The sequence below is a fragment of the Cervus canadensis genome, chromosome 7 (assembly GCF_019320065.1).
Source record: "Cervus canadensis isolate Bull #8, Minnesota chromosome 7, ASM1932006v1, whole genome shotgun sequence".
Classification (NCBI taxonomy): domain Eukaryota; kingdom Metazoa; phylum Chordata; class Mammalia; order Artiodactyla; family Cervidae; genus Cervus; species Cervus canadensis.
In genome coordinates, this window is record NC_057392.1 from 50,425,918 (window position 1) to 50,440,023 (window position 14,106).

General features: G+C 36.3%; 1 protein-coding gene across 5 annotated transcripts in view; it reads left to right on the forward strand.

Annotated features, from left to right (window-relative positions):
- Positions 1-14,099, forward strand: part of ATP13A5 (ATPase 13A5) — a 113,958-nt gene extending 99,859 nt beyond the window's left edge. For 4 of the 5 annotated variants that reach the window (XM_043473352.1, XM_043473353.1, XM_043473354.1 and 1 more), the window contains 4 exons: positions 1,232-1,434; positions 6,115-6,203; positions 8,468-8,548; positions 10,178-11,196. In XM_043473352.1, the coding sequence (XP_043329287.1) occupies positions 1,232-1,434; positions 6,115-6,203; positions 8,468-8,548; positions 10,178-10,438 (634 nt within the window). In that variant the 3' untranslated portion in view covers positions 10,439-11,196. Of the gene's footprint in view, positions 1-1,231; positions 1,435-6,114; positions 6,204-8,467; positions 8,549-10,177; positions 11,197-13,731 lie in introns of those variants that run through there. The other variant, XM_043473355.1, reaches the window with a different exon arrangement.
- The last annotated feature ends 7 nt before the right edge of the window (positions 14,100-14,106 follow it).

Consider the following 14,106-nt stretch of genomic DNA (forward strand, 5'->3'; position numbering starts at 1 on the left):
ACTCTGTAATTCAGGCCTTCTAGTCTATCTATTCACTTTGTGCTAGAAAGCTTTGTGACTGTTGATTGCGTGCTTCATTAATGTATTCTGCAGGCACCAACTGAACATCTACTATATGCAAAGCACATTTTGGGAGTCTAGGAAGTCTAGGATAATAAGACTTATGCCTTGCATTTGAATTCACAATTGAAAAATGAATTGTATCTATAAACAGTTGTAATAGTAGCAAAAAGTTTGAAATTAAACAAGAAAGCTGATGAAAAATTTCTTTGTGGGTTTGATTATTGAAAAAATGAAGATTTCAAATGGATCAGTCAACACTGGGAAAGTCCATATCTGAAATATTTTTCTGAGAAAATACCATGTGGCATCACTGTGCTAGATGCTAAGAATTTGCTATATATTTGAGTAAAATAAACAAGCAAAGGGAAATAAAACCAGAAGTAAAATTTCACATTCAAAGAACTCTCATCCCAAGAATGGAAAATAACAATATGTGAAGGAATAATTGCAAAACAATGAGCTAAATGCATCACTAGAGAGAAGACTAAAGGGTACTAGTTATGCTTACCACTGAATGTAAGGAGTTTCAGATAGAAACAGGATGTCTGAACTCAGAGGTGTGCAAAAGGAGAAAAGGAATATTCTCCTATGATTGCAGTATAATGAGCAAGGGAAGTCTGGCAAAAGATAAGGCTGGAAAGGTTGACTGAGATCAGAGTTTGAAAGTCTTCTGGGCCTGCTTGAGAAGTTTGAGTTTAACTTGTTAGCAAAACAGAAACACAGACACTCATAAGCGGGAGATTGTTCAAATCCTCATGGAGAGGTTTTGGTTGTGTGAGGAGAGTGGATCAGAATAGGCAGATTCCAACTCAGGACCCATGTTAAGAGATTTATATAAGTCCACAAAAGGAAACACACCATGCACGCATACATACACATAGAGTTTATATGCTCTGAATTGAAAGGAATTTCACTGGAAATTGTCATCCAAGCCCTTTCAAGACAGATCATTTGTTCTAGATAGCCTTCTGGACAAAGAACAATCTTGACTTCCTCTGCAGTTTATTTCTGGTTTGCCACTGCAAGAGGTGAACAAAATATATCCTGGTAGTTATTTGCTGAAATAGCTTGCAAGGTGAGGTCCCTGGGTCATGATTAGTTAATTTTTTCCTACTGGCTAGATAAAAATACAATGAACGTTCCATAAATGCTGGTTATTCTTTTCTAGTAAGTGCTTTCTGGACAGCCAGAGTAATTTCTCAACGAATGTGAGTTTGTCAAGAAACTGGACTGGAAATGGAGCATTGATTCCTGGTTCAGTTTTAAGCTTTGAAAGTACCACGCTGTGGCCCATCACCACCATCAACTGTATCACAACAGCATTTATCTTTTCTAAAGGCAAGCCATTTCGAAAACCTATCTACACAAACTGTAAGTGTGAAATTTAATTTTTCTTTTCAAATATGTTTTTTTTCTACTCTCCCACTATCCCCAGAGTTGCAAACTACTGATGAAGTGATTGGCCGAGAAGGAAACAATTGCATTACTCTAAAATTGAGTACTGAACCATAATTATCACAGGTGGTAAAAAGCCCAAGGGCAGAAACATGTTTATGTGCAGATAAGCATGTGCTGTATTGAATAGTCATGAGTCGTGTCCTAATTTGAGTATTATTTATTCATACTTTCTTTTATGTCTCTTAGTACATATTTGTGACTTTCTCCATTATAGATCCCATCCACTTATTTTAAAAACTAATCTGCTTTTTGCGTTTTTTAATATAGTGATTGACTTTTTTCCCATTATATTTTCTAATCAGTGATCACAAATACACATGAATGATATAGTGCTGTTTATAATGTTTATTTTCTATTCAGCATCCTTTCTGAATTTTGCTATTAGTCTTTGCTATTTGAGTGTTCTAGAAAGGTAATTACTGTCATCTGCAATTAAGAGTGTTTCACGGGGAATTCCTTGATAGTCCAGTGGTTAGGACTCTGCTCTTCCATTACAGGAGCCACGGGTTCGATCCCTGGTTGGGGAACTAGGATCCCACAAGCCACATGGCATTACCAAAAAAGAAAATAATATTCCTTCTTCCTTTCCAATAGCTATAATGCTTATTTATATATTCTGTTTCAGTGTACAATCCAGAATTTCCAGGACAATGTTAAGTAATAGTGGAAGCAGCAGATAGTTCTACTCCTTCATAAAAATACTTCTAGTAATCTTTCATTTGTAAATATCGTTTTGAATATTGGTTCAAGGTGGGCCACATCATGTGAAGAAAAATACCTATTTCCAGTAAACCAAGAATATGTTTTAAAATTATAAAATGGGAGATGTATTTCATCAACCATCTTCCTTACATCCTGCCCTTCATCCTTCCTACTAGGATGATTATACTTGTTTTCTATTTTGACCTATTGCTAGAACACGTTACATTAATAAACTTACTAAATATTTCCATATTCTTGAACAAATTCTACTTATTTGTGGTGGATTTCACTTTTACTAAAATGAATCCTACTGTTTTTTAATATTGCTTTTAATATCTACATTTTATCTGGGATTGGTCTGAAGTATTTCATATTGAGAGATTTTTTAGGTTTGGATAGTAATACTTCAAAATTCTTGGACTTTTTCTTTCCTTTGAAAAATATTTATAGTTAGAAATAGTCTATTCCTTCACTATTTATGAGAGGCCAGTAAAATCATCTAGTTCCAAATCTTTTCATTGAAAGAATTAATTTCTTGAGAATTTATTTAGGTATCCTCTTTTTACACTGTTTTTTAAAATTAAAAAAACTTTACCCATAATTTCATTTCATTGAGATTATTTTGTTTTAGGACAGGGTTTTGAATGATATTTTAATTTTAATGCCATCTACAACTTTTAATATCTTCTCATATTAATTATGTTTATGTGCACTATGTTCATTTATTCTTGCCACAAATGTACTTTTACTGGTTTTCTTTAAATAACCAGCTCTCAGATTTAATACTTTTGTATGTTTTCTATTTTCTAATTTACTCATTTTTGCTTTTCCCATTTTCCCCCTCTTCTTACTTTCCTTGGAAAATTCTTTAATGTTTAAATTGATTTTATAATCCATGTATTTTCTTTTATTCTTGTAAAATTAGAAAAAAACATCAAGACCAATCATTATAGTTTGGGTTACATTCTTTACATTTTCATATGTCTCTTATTATGACTTAATTTCCTCTTTGACCCACTAGTTACAAGAATAGTGGTTTTCAATTTTCAAGTGGGAAAGGATTTTGTTTTCATTCTCTTACTACTCTTTTTCTTAATAGCTTCCAAATGGACTTGGTTTCCTTTTTGACTCAATAGATCTTTAGAATTTTGATTTGTATATGGGGAGATTTTTCCTTTAAATTTAGTTACTAATTTCTAGTATTATTTTCATGATTAGAGAAAATCTAGCCTGTGATATTTCTGATCTGGAAATTTTACTCCAATTTTGTATATCACATGTCATAAACTCTAATTTCTAATTTTCAAAAAACATAGATATTAGAGAAGTCTCATTCTTATTCCTAAATTAAAAATTAATTTATCATATAAAACCAGTATTAGCAATTATATTATTCACATGCTTTCTGTTTTCAACACCCCCCCATCTTCTTTTGTATATGTTTTGTCAGAGGTTTTGACAGCATGCTAAAATCTTGTTTTAATTACAGTTTTTACAATTTTTTTCCTGAATTTCTTATTTTTGTTCAAATTTTTCTTAATTTTGATATAGTATCCGATAATGTCCCTGGCTCCTGTCGAAACAAATCAAGATTCTATTTTGTTTTCAGGTTACTATTTTTTTTATTGTAAATATACTTTACAAGGAGAATATATTACATTGGCTAGTACTTTATTTTGAATAATAGCTGCAAAGTCATTCTAAATATAATGAGTTAATTAGAGCTGAACTAGTTACATCATAGGGACTTAAATTTTGTGGGTATATTCAAACCCCTATGTCAAACATAACTGATAATTTTAAATAAAAAAGGTTTTTTATAAACATATTCTAACAAACATAATTTTATAGTAAATCATATACTCTCAAGGTTACAAGTCAAAAGTTCTCAGAATGGCTATTAAAATACACAATTCTATTTTAATGTAACAGAAAAGTCTTTACCTTTTTTAACAGTCTTTGACAGACCAACTTTATGATGATGAGCTATAGAACAAGTACAGATTTAATTTTTATGGAAACAGGTGTGAATATTTATTAAGCCTCTTCTTATCTGAGAATAGTCTATAATGGCTTGCCCAGGGCTTGTCTTCCCAAATCACCTGTGCAAACAGAACCCCATTCTTTCCAGTTTCCTCATCAATAGTAATCAATTATAGGAGGGCAGCATTCACTTCAGTTCTTTATGAAGTTGTCCAATCAAAGCTGAATTAAAGAAGAGAGCCTCAGCATTTTGTTTCCATTCTGCTCATTTGTGCTCTAGCCTGGCCTGCTTTTCAGACCCCAAGTCTGAGGGCAGTGGGACATGCACAGTGTTCAGCCCAGTTCCAGTGAGCACTTCATCAGGATGGACATTTGGGGCATCATCTTCTTCCCAACATCTGGGTCCTTGGGACTTGGAAACATTGAAGGAAATGAAAAATCCACACAGCTACCTCCCAGGGTCTTCTCATCACCAATCTGCTCAGATCGCTTTATTTTAGGAGATGCAGCCCCCTCCTTTCTTCTCTCTGCCTCACACTCCTCTCAAGCAAGCATGGGTATTCTTCTAAGAGGTGCTACATCTAGTTGTATATGTAGAGTGAGGCATGGAAGAATACGAAGGGGAGTGTAGGTGGCGAGGATTAAAACAGAGCTCTTGTGGCTTCAAAATATAGGCCCTGCTATAGAAAGACAGTGCCTCTGATTTCTGTTTAATGTAGATCTATGCAGAGTTGGGGGCCCATAAGCCATCAACACTGGAAGAAATGAGGTAGAGAGAATACAAGAGAAAATCTAGCTTGTTTTTAATTTTGAAGACCGTAAGTATCATATCACAGCAACACTGATTAAATGCTGCTGTTTGGGCCTGAAGCTGCTAATCCCATTAAAAAGCATATATAAAGCACTGTCCACAAAGTGCCTAGAAGCTGATGGCCACAAGAGGGGATGGAGTTGGGGAAACAAGGACAGGGATGTTGGCACTGTGCATCCTGAGAAATTGAGCATCCCAAAGTAAAGCCGTCTGGGCAGGTTGGAGAGAAAGAAGCCAGCAGATATGCATGCTAGCTTCTCACTTCCACTTCCAATTGGAGTCCCAGAGAAGCAGATCAAAATCCCTTTCAGGTGGTTATAACATACTGAATACATATACGAAGACCATGCAAAGCAGAGTGATAAACCCTCTATGAAATAAAACTCGGTAAGAGAGAATTGGAGAGTCTTTAAAAGAAAGTAGTATTGGAACTGGGCTTTTTAAGAAAAACTGGGAACTTGCCAAGCCTGGAAGACTACCATCTACACAGGGTATTTTGTGAACAAAGGCACAAAAGCTAGAAGGCATTGGGTCTCTGTGAGGAGCAGGTTTATGGTTTAACTTTCCCGGAACTTAAGGAAGAGCAACCAGAGATCAGTTTAGAAAGGCTGATTGGAACCAGGCTGTGGAAGGCCTTGAGCATCAATCATTCAAGACCCTTGTACTTTATTCTCTAAGCAATGAAGAAGAGTGAGGTGCCACTAAGACTGACTGTGTAAATAATTTATTCATGAACGACTCACTAGACCCGAGGTGATAAAGCATCAGGAACTCTCCGGTGACCATTTACATGAGCTGGTCACTGCAGGGTTTCCCAGACCCAAGGACTCCTCAGTTGAGGTAACTTCTTCATGGAGTTTACTAGAATATATTTAATTACCAACTTTCTACACTCAGCCTTTCAAGGAAAGATTTTTAAGATATCACCTTTGTCTTGTAAGCATTAGAGCATATTTTAAAACATATGAGGATATATCAAAACATCTGAAGATATATCCAGTATTTGCCCAACAAAGATAATTGATACTGAAACATGTGTGCCAAATTACAGGAAACATTCCCTCAGCATCTAAAAATAATGTTTGCTGTTTCTTCAGATATATTCTCATTTTTGCTGGCATCTGCCTTGGGCCTGACAATTTTCCTTCAGTTTTCTGATTTTCCAGATATATACCGTGGAATGGAGGTATGTGGAATCCATGACTCCTATGTGTAGTGGGACTGTATTTGCATTGTATTGATAATTTACAAATCAGTTACACCCATATTCTCTCTAGTCACTGAATATGTGAGGCTATTTTCATTTACTAGAAGAACAAATAACATATCTCTATCTCACATGTGCTTACCTGAGTGTTTTCATACTATTAGTATCATCAGTTGGGTTCATTTATTCTGTTTATACCTGGAACATTGTGTTTGGATATTTTATTTTTCTATGTTATACTAATATAATGAAATTAATGCATTAATACAATAATTAATCCTCCAACATTAATTTTTTAATCATATAGTATAAGTCCTTTATAATGTAGTCGTGAAGAGTAAGAAAATGTTGACTGTTAAGTCAGTCATGCTTTGTCTGTAAGACACTGACAATGGGGGGTCTTATTTCAAGGGTTAAAATTAAATTTATTAAGTTATTGAGCCTATTTTTGGACCTAGCATTGTAGAAAAAATAGAAAGACAAAGATTGGCTCTGGCCCTCTACCTATAGTTTAGTTCCAAAGATGAGCCATACCCAGTGAAGTGACGGCAAGGCCACCCGAGGCCGTCCACGCTTGAAGAGAGTGTAAAACACAGAGAAGTGGGAGGGACATAGGAAGGAGGAGTTCTCCCTGGGGCCTGTAGCTTCCACGGGAGGCTTCATGCAGGAGATGCAACTTGATCTGGTCTGGAAGGAGAGGTTCGACTTTGCTAAGTAGGAAGTAGGGATATTCCCAACTAGGAGAACAGCCTAAGCACACGGCTGGACCAACCTCTTTTGTTTTGGAAATGCAAAAGAATGTAGAATGGCTGAGAGGAAAATCCAAAGCAAGATTTGTTTCAGAGACCACCTAGAAGGTTAGCTAAGATTAAGCCAGTAAATTGTGGAGTAGACGTGGATGGAGGAAGGCAGACAATGATGGTTCAACTCTATGCCGAGAGCAATGGGAGTCACTGAAGACACCAGAGCAGGTTTTATCAGTGGAGCACTTAAGACAGATTCGTTAGATGATGGCAGGAATGCTGTGTGAGAGAAGACAGGCTGTGGAGAGAGAAGCAGTTAGGACGTGAAAACCAGGACCATTCAGTCATTTATAAAGCATTGTGAACCTTCAGAGTGGGCTTGGCACTGGGGTTACAAAAATGAGTAAGACGTGGTCACCGCTCTCAAGTAGATCAGAAGCTGTGAGGGGAGAGCATCACAGAAGATAATTCCAAAGCAATGTGACAAGTGCCTTCCAGGCCAAGGCATAGAGAAGGGACCTCCCAGATCAGGGTGGTAGCAGGATGCAGGAAAGGGCCAAGCGCTCCAATACCATCTGACCCACTGCCAGATCTCACAGCCCTCTCCAGACCACCCTGCTACCCAGCAAGCCTATTTCACATCCCTGAGAAAGGCTGTGTCCACTTAGGAGGAAAAATAACATGTTGCTACTTTAAATAGCCTATGAGAATAGGGATAAGAATCAAAGGTAAGCATTTAAACATTGTGGAGCGTCTGTGGTTTTAGTCCTAAACAGAGCTCAGCCTCTACACAGTCATCCTACCTTTTAGGGTCAAAAAAGGAATTTCATAATTCATCTTTTGCTATGGATGTATCTATGGGAAGTTGTAGATCTCACACCTATTCAATAAGTGTATTTGGTGGTCAAGGGTACTCTTTAATCCTTAAAAGGAGATAGATTGAGCCAGTTCAGCTTTCATCAAGGCATTAGATTTAAGGCTGAGAATATTTATTCAAAAATTATTCACCAAGTGTCTATCAAAATAAACTTGAACCTCTGTGTACCTTTTATTTCTTTTACTCATATGTCAATGTTGCTGAATGAATGAGCTCCAAGTAGATTTTGCTTTGAGAGCACTGGAAGTAATAATATCATTAGATGAATGATTTAATCTTTCTTGTATTTGAGAAGATAAAAATGAGGAGAGAGAACACAGGCTCCAGAATGTCCTGTCTCATGTCTCTGATCCAGGGCACATTTACTCCATGTTTATCATCAGGCAGTGGAGGGAGCCCTGGGCGAGAGGCAGTCAGACCTTATTTGAATTCTGACTCTGCCATTGATTTCTTGGTACCGAGTTCTAGGGCAAGGTACTGACCTTCTCATCTGTAAAGCTGAGAGAGTAACGCCTCCCCTCCAAGCCCAGAGAGTTGTTACAAATATATATAAATTAAATAAGAGAATGTGTGTTCAAGTGTAAAGTATGCAAAGTATAAAGGTAGTATTTCTTTTTCAACAGTTCGTCCCGACTGTAACATCATGGAGGGTTTCAGTTTTGGTGGCAGCTCTCACCCAATTCTGTGTGGCCTTCTTTGTAGAGGTAAAGAAGTTTCTGTATGGCTTACTATCTGGGGGGATGGATAAATAAAGGGCTGACTCTCAACAGATGCTCATTGTTTAGAGCAACCACTTTTATCCCCCAAAGTAATAAAGTGTTTGTAAAAACTACACATGTTCTCTTTGAGGGAAATGAGAATGATTTAAAATTCTTTGAAGGCTGCATACAAATGCTCTCAGTATCTGCAGCGTAGGAAGCAAAACATCAAATTAGCTAATTTTGTCTCACATGAAGGCCTTATATTGTACTTTCCTAGTAGTCTTAATAATCTGGTAGAGACTAGATCAAATGACCTTCCAGCTCTAAAATTCAGTGAGACCTTTTAGAGTGAAGAACTGTCTAGGAGGGCTTCCTTAATTAAGACAGAAGGGAAGCCATTGCTCATTCTAGTCAATTGTTACCCTTGAACATCTTCTATAGCATTTCTCTTCTACTCAGTGTCACTAAATGAATTCACCTTTTAGTGAAAAGCTCAGGTACTATTTTTTAAGGGAAAGTTTTAAAGAAAAGATTCATGAAGTTCCTTGAGAAAAGGCATCAACCAAATTAAGAAAAAATATGTGTATATACAAACATTCCATTGTATACAATGCATGTAAAGTTTCTCATACTCTTAAGGAATTCCATTGAAACTTCACTTAAAAAATAACTTAAAAAGAAAGAAAAATTTACATGTATGAAGATTTTCATCACAGCATTATCTACAGTGATAAAATATTAGAATCAAGTGTTCCAAAAGTAGAGGTGCTGTTAAATACTAATACAGAAATTTGAGTAAACGTTATACAGTCATTAAAAATGATTATTGAGAAGATGGTAGCTACAAACTGTATATGACAGAGAAAGTGGAATACAATATTTGATCACTTCTATTACTATAAATGCATAAAATTGTGTGTGCTTGTAATCGTAGAAAGAAGAGAACCCCCAAAATGGAAAGCAAAGGGCTTCCCTGGTGACTCAGTGGTAAAGAATCTGCCTGCCAATGCAGGAGACATGGGTTTGATCCCTAGGTTGGGAAGATCCCCTGGAGTAGGAAATACCAACCTACTCCAGCATTCTTGCCTGGGAAATTCCATGAACAGAGGAGACTGGCAGAGCCTACAGTCCATGGGGTCACAAAAAACAGTCGGACATAACTTAGTGACTAAACAACAACAAAAAATGGAAAGGAAAACCCATTTGATTTTTAGAGTTCATTCATTCATTCAACAAACTATTACTTGATGCCTTCTTTGTAGCAAGGAGCAAGTAACAGTGATTTTTTTTTTTTCTTCTTCTCTTGATTTTGAGTAGTACATTATTTTGCTATTTCATTCTGGCAGCAAAATAATTCTAAGTGACTCTCCTGCCAGAATTAAACTAGGAAATCTGTGGAAATGAAAGACTGTAAGCTTTTGGCAGATTTCTATGAACACAAGCTCACTCAGTTCTCAAGGAAATGAACCTAGGAAGCTGCTAGGCTTCGTGGGGCTGCCAGGAGAAGTGGCCACTGAGCATAAATAGTAAGCACATTTAAAGGAGGCCTGGGGGAACAGGGTAGCAAGGAGCAACCTGGCTGCAAGGGAAAATAGGTGATGGCTTGCTTGTCTTTTCCACCTGATTTTCCAGGATGCCATCCTTCAAAATCGAGCACTCTGGCTATTGATCAAGAAAGAACTTGGAATCTATTCTAAAAGTCAATATAGGATCTGGCAAAGAAAACTGGCAAAAGATCCAAGCTGGCCTCCTACAAACAGGACAGATTATTCAGGCGATGGCAGAAATGGATTCTACATCAACCAAGGCTATGAAAGTTCTGAACAGATTCCAAAAGAAAAACTTAATTTGGGAGGCCAAACCACAGAACAGCATTTCTGGACCAGATTGTAATCAGAATTGTTAAACAGCATCCTCCTTTCACCAGAATCTAAAACATTGTAGAGAGGTGATAATAGTCTACCCTTTTATTTTCTTCCTCCGTCTGAAGATTCAAAGTGCATTTCTCAGTGCACTGAACCTTGCAACAAAGGACTTTACATGTGTTTACTTTGACCTCATCCTCTATCATTAAGAAAAATAATGCATTTTCTAAAGTATCATTTTTTTTCTAACAAATTTTATTCACAATGCATAACAGTGACCTGCTTCAAAGGCACAGCTCTTTATGGTAGTAAAATTAATAGTATTAACATCAATAGAAGAAAGAAAAATTAAAGGAGAGTTCAATTTTGAAAGTTTCACCAATGTACTTTTATTTTCATCTATTGAAATAAATGAATCTATATATTAAAAAAAGCTTTTCTCAATAACTTGTCACACATTTACTTAATCTTATGTTCACTTGAAAAGAACATCTATACATATATCTTTTATCCAGGTCACAGAATTCTTCTTTTTGGTTCTTTATATAGTTTTAATAGAGAAACAAGAATTGAAATTTACTTCAGAAAATTCACCCCTGTTGTTTAAAGTGTGGAAGTAGAGAAAGATGGAGGTGTCTGATAATTGTTTATAATCTTGGCTTGGGCACAGCTAAGCAAACTCTATTGAAATTGGCATCTCCCAAAGTATATTGCTTTGGGGTTAGTGAGTTAGAGGTTCCAGATTAGATCACAAAAATAATGAAACTGTTAAAATGTACTTTTCACTCTTAAGAAGTATGGTACCTTTATTTGCTTTTTCTTACTGACAAAGAAAAATCTCAAGTTCTAACTCTAAAAGTTGGCCTAGACTCATCATTGCTCATCTGAAAAAAAGCAATCCCAGGGAAGGAACCCATAATGTTTTTATCTACAGCATGACAATTCTCAGAATATTAAACAATCTTAAGTTCCATTTCATCTTTTCATAATCTAAATCAATTATTAGATGCACATTAAGGACCACAAGAAAGGGTACATCCTTTACAAATACGTTCTGCACATTGTTAGCTTTAACATATATGAACCTCACTGTGACCTTGAGAGGATATTTATTCCTAGTGAACATTTTAAATTACCTACTACATTTTCCTTGTAACCATAAATCTAATTTTGCTAATTAAATGGATCTTTAATGAGTCATAGGCAATTAGCTAACCAGTCCCATTCCATGAGTGTCAATTACATGCCTAATACTGTGATCTATGGATTCAGTCATGTCTTTACAATTATGAGATCTTTAGGCTTGAAAAAATGTCTCAACATTTTAGCAATTCATTGCTGTAAATAGTACCATACACTTTGTTACACAAGCCAGCTGCATAAATGCAAATTCCTATGAAAACAAGCATTTTATACTTATATTTTATTTGCATTTTAACCTTTTCTTGGATGCACAGCTCTTGGAGAGTGATAATTTTGAAATGTGTCTAATTTAGTGGATACCAATAAAAGAACAAAATATCAAAAATATTTTTAGCTAAAGATTAAGAAATATGTCAACCTAAAACATACAGCAGCTCATGTTCCTTGAGCTGACATCTATTTAGTAATTTGACTTTTAGAATGAGAGGATTCAATTGATACTCTAGTATATCTAGATAGCATAAAAATATATTTTTAATCTTTTTTCAATAAATGTTTAGCTTCTTTCAGTTTCTTCAACAATCTATTAGGTATCTGATAGGTGGTATCTTTATTTCACATATCTTTTTGAAGGTGGGGATGGGACATGATAAATTTGGTCCCTACACTAGACTTTGATTTAATCTAGTCTAATCCACTAAAAATACACTGAGAAATGTCTACCAGGCTTGGAAAAAGATGTTCAATAAAAACACAATGAACATGGCCACATATAAATGGACAGGCTGAAGCTGCCCATCACCAACAGTGGTCATTTTGGGGGGAAACTGATGACTAACTTTGTGTGCTTACCTTTAAGGCTGAGCATTACTAGAGCCCTGAACACTGCTTGTGAAAAAATGAACCCATGAATTTAACAGTGCATTTGTGACAATTACTCAGTATTGTTAAGATTGTCTTCTGAAGTGGGCATGTCTAGAGTTATCCAGAAATTTAACGATCCTCAACATATCTTCTGTGTTGCCAATTCCATTCCCTCTGTCATAGGCAGTGTGGTAATTCCACCACACCCAGGTCTCCTGTTCAAGGCTAAGATTTGTCCTCTGCAGTCATCTTTACTAAAAAGCAAGCATATCCTGGGGGACATAACACATAAAGCTGCTGCCAATTCTGCTCAGACTTGACAATACTAGGAAAGAGCCCGTTTTTTTTCTTTTTTAATGTTACTGTTACTTGAGAGTAGGATATAATAGGAATAAGAAATTGAATTTAGAATAAAAATGAAAGGATAATTTTGGACCATGCTATCAGAAGACATTTACTGTTACCAGAGGAACGGGGGAGGAAGAGAGTGTTTTGGGGTTTATCTGAAAACAGAATTGGTGCCATAGAAACGGAAGGGATTAGTCAGGGAACAGGAAGAAAGATAGGGTCTCTATGGGCCCTAATGGAAGCACATGACCCTTTCTGTTATCATTGTTCTTAATCCTACAATTAGATTGTAAAGACTTTCTGGCCCAGGAGTAAAATCAAATCAGTTTACTAAGTCAAAGACTTTGAGGCAGCTGTTTTGTTACCTTTATCTACCATATTTTTGTTTCCCTCTCTGCACCACAACCCCCCATATTTACTTAAACTATTCCTTTATTTAATGCCATGCTTTTAGCCGTGAAACAATAAAGATGTCACTGACTAGCAATGTGGTTTGTAGGGTAATGTTATAATATCTGATATAATCCCAGGATAGAGAGACTGTCGTCCATTTTTCCCCATCTGCTACCAACAAGAATTCCACTGGAAAGGTATTAAAAAGTAGTTTGTTTCATCCAACACATAATTAATAAAATCCAAGAATAAATTGAGTCTCTTCCTGATTGAAAAAGTAAAAGTGTTAGTCATTCAGTCATGTCCAACTCTTTGGGACCCCACGGACTGTAGCCCACCAGGTTCCTCCATCCATGGAATTCTCCAGGCAAAAATAATGAAGTAGGTAGCCACTGCATTCTCCAGGGGATCTTCCCAACCCAGGGATCAAACCCAACTCTCCTGTATTGCAGGCAGCTGCTTTACAGTCTGAGCCACACTCCTTGACTTCTAGTAAAAGCCATAAAAAGTAATACAGGATATTGTTTTCTAAATATGGCACCTTAAATCTATGTTTAATGATGTCTTACTCAGGTTTATAGGGCCAAACTCTTCAAATACTTCAAAATCCAAAGGGAACAATGGAACTCTGTAGAAGCAACAGCCCATTCCTGCTTGTCACATACTCCTGACAAAGGAGTTGCTTCCAGGGAAATCACTGGATCCAAAACACTGGAACCAAGAGCTCCTTCTCCCATTCACCTCCTGCTCACACCTACACAGGGGCAAGGAGATGAGTATCCACTCTCAGATGGTTTATTAATAAAAGATTCTTAAGCTGCCTAACCAAATGCTTTATTTCTAAATTTCTTCTCTCACCAGAAAAGGAATATGAATTTTGATACCAATCCAAACAATTAAGGGTTTTTAACATTTTTTTTGGTCACATATAAAAGGTTCTTCATCAAA